At 39.2% G+C, this 2,500-nt stretch overlaps 2 protein-coding genes across 3 annotated transcripts in view; both read left to right on the top strand.

Annotated features, from left to right (window-relative positions):
- LOC310799989 (thyroid hormone receptor-associated protein 3-like) overlaps positions 1-1,845 on the top strand; it is a 6,833-nt gene extending 4,988 nt beyond the window's left edge. For both annotated transcript variants that reach the window (XR_014553849.1, XM_083662588.1), the window contains exon 2: positions 1-1,845. This exon is cut by the window's left edge and continues 87 nt beyond it. Coding sequence is in view for 1 of the 2 variants with exons in the window: in XM_083662588.1 (XP_083518714.1) it covers positions 1-174 (174 nt within the window). In the remaining variant the exon portion in view is untranslated.
- Positions 1,846-2,365: 520 nt separating this feature from the next.
- LOC310800172 (thyroid hormone receptor-associated protein 3-like) overlaps positions 2,366-2,500 on the top strand; it is a 6,890-nt gene continuing 6,755 nt past the window's right edge. Inside the window, exon 1 of the transcript XR_014553856.1 lies at positions 2,366-2,500. This exon is cut by the window's right edge and continues 17 nt beyond it. The gene's annotated coding sequence lies outside the window, so the exon portion shown is untranslated.

Here is a 2,500-nt window from a genome sequence, read left to right as displayed (position 1 = left end):
TTCATCGTACGCAAAGGCAACGTCGTCGGCCCCAACGGCAGCAACAGCCCCCCCAAATCATGGGCCCGCGAGAGGTTCCAGCTCAACGGGGAGCAGCAAGGTGATACACGAGATGAGAAAACAGAGCAGGACCAGAAGAAGGGAGAAACCGCCGCAGGCTCAGCAAAGACTTGAGCAGTGAGCAGTGGGAATCCTGATGGTCTTCTGTGATTTGATCCCTCCACAGTGGATGGATAAATGGGAAATAGAAAGGTTGAAGTTTTCCGGAAGTTTTTATGAAATCTTTGACTTGATACAACCATTACCCACGTCAGGGTTCAACTTATATCCAGTGTTGGGAGTAACTAGTTACTAAGTAACTAGTAACTAGTAACTAGTAACTAGTTACTGAGTAACTAGTTACTGTAACTTAACTACTTTTTTCAGTAACTAGTAATCTAACTAATTACTTTTTCAAATTCAGTAACTCAGTTACAGTTACTAAAATAGTAACTGGGCTAGTTACTAGTTACTTTAGGACATGAAAATAACGGACAACTTCAGAGGATTACCCAGTTTCTGATCCTCAGACCTAGTCCGGGGAGAGAGCTGCAGCCAGAGCCCCAGAGGCTAATGACCTTGATAGGCTATAAGCCTCCCCAATAAGCGAAGGTTCAATGCCACACTGTGGCACAGCAACACTAACATAATGTGTGCATGAATAACAATCGAAGCAGACTTTTAAAAGTAACGCAAAAGTTACTTTCCCTAGTAACTAATTACTTTGAAGTAACTGGTAACTTTAAAGTAATTAAATTACCTTTTGAGAGAAGTAACTAGTAACTGTAACTAATTACCAATTTTCAGTAACTTTCCCAACACTGCTTATATCTAGTAGAAGCGACTGTTTAACGGTGAATTGAAGATTTTTTTGAAGTATGAAGGAGAAATCACACGTCGATTTGTGCCTTAGACCTGTGCTCATTATGAATAGGCTACCTGATAAACTACTGTAGTAACTTAATATATATTCTGCATTAGAATGTCAGAAAGCATGTTGTTTTGTCTCATGTTTGGTCTGGATTATAGTGACAGTAGTTTGTGTTACAATAAATAACATTTCACTGATGGGAGTTTAGCCAAGTCCGCACCCTACAAATGACCCCGATCTAACAATGGGACCAAACTGTAAAGGGTCAAAGGTCATGCTCTGTATCTCGCATTGTGCAACACCTAACAGATCAACTAGTTGACAAGACTGTACATTTGACAGTAAATTCTCAATTACAATTATTATATTGTTCAGGAAACAGTTTTCTGTCACAGAATTCTATCCGATACAGTAGCTTTTTGCTTGATCTTGGATACTACTTATCAGTCTATAATATTAATAGTAAATGTAAGTATGCAAGTTTTGTACTTTTTGTACTTGCCAGAGCAAACAGCATATACAACACATTCAGGATTTAGACTTTGTAAAGGGGGAATCTGATCTTGTTGCGAAATATTTTGATGTGATATTAAATTGTATTTGTCGTTTGCAAACTTCTTTCCTGTCACAACTAAGAATGATTTGATGAATTATGTACTCTGTGTGCAACTGTGTCAATATTACGGTATAAGAGGGTAAAAATGTGTCGTTTTTTAGTTTGTAGTTTGTAAAATTAGAAACATATAACGTTGCACTATACGATTTTTGTGCCTTGCTGTGGGTGCACTGTCTGTTGTTAATAGTACAGTATAGGCCTACAGATTTTGAATCACATTTAATTGTTGAAAATGTACTTGCTAGGGGAAAATTGCTTTTTTAAATAGGTCTTGTTACTGAATTTTTCTTAGAGATTGTAAATTAAAGAGACAATGCTTTACTTTGATATTTGCTGAATGTGTTTTTGTCCAATTGCTCTTGAATATTAGGGTGTTTATTGGAAAACTTGGCATTTCTCAAGTCAAGTCTCAAGTCACTGTGAGTGAGACTCAAGTGCGACTCAAGTCCAAGTCCCCATCTCTGCCTGGATCAAAGAGTATTGCCAAAATACTTCTGCACATTCACCTTTATTTATTTATTTATTTTGTTGAACACGGTGGTCATATTTCATTTCACGTCACCCTTGTTATCATTAAAAACCAGTCTCACCTGTTTTACTCTCTGTTCCTTCTCCTTTTGCTCTCTCTCTCTCTCTCTCTCTCTCTCTCTCTCTCTCTCTCTCTGTCTGTCTCTCTCTCTCTCTCTCTCTCTCTCTCTCTCTCTCTCTCTGACCCATCCTACTCCTTACTGGTGAGACTTGCTATGACTCGCCCCAGGAAACAAACGCTGCGGTTGGTTGCTCAATGTTAATGTTCAACAAGTAGGAAGAAGCCAGGGCCTTGGCTGCCATATCTTTCACACTCAGTCTTCTTGGCTGCCATATCTTTCAGTCCTCTTGGGGAATACGGCCACACTCTCTCAATTCTCATTCTATGTCAGGGTTCTCTGGCTGCTGTGAGACGAGGAGTTACACGTTCAAGTCTGAGGGATAGA

This window comes from Poromitra crassiceps (assembly GCF_964638095.1).
Source record: "Poromitra crassiceps genome assembly, chromosome: 29".
Classification (NCBI taxonomy): Eukaryota; Metazoa; Chordata; class Actinopteri; order Beryciformes; family Melamphaidae; genus Poromitra; species Poromitra crassiceps.
This window is presented reverse-complemented; position numbering and strand designations above follow the sequence as displayed.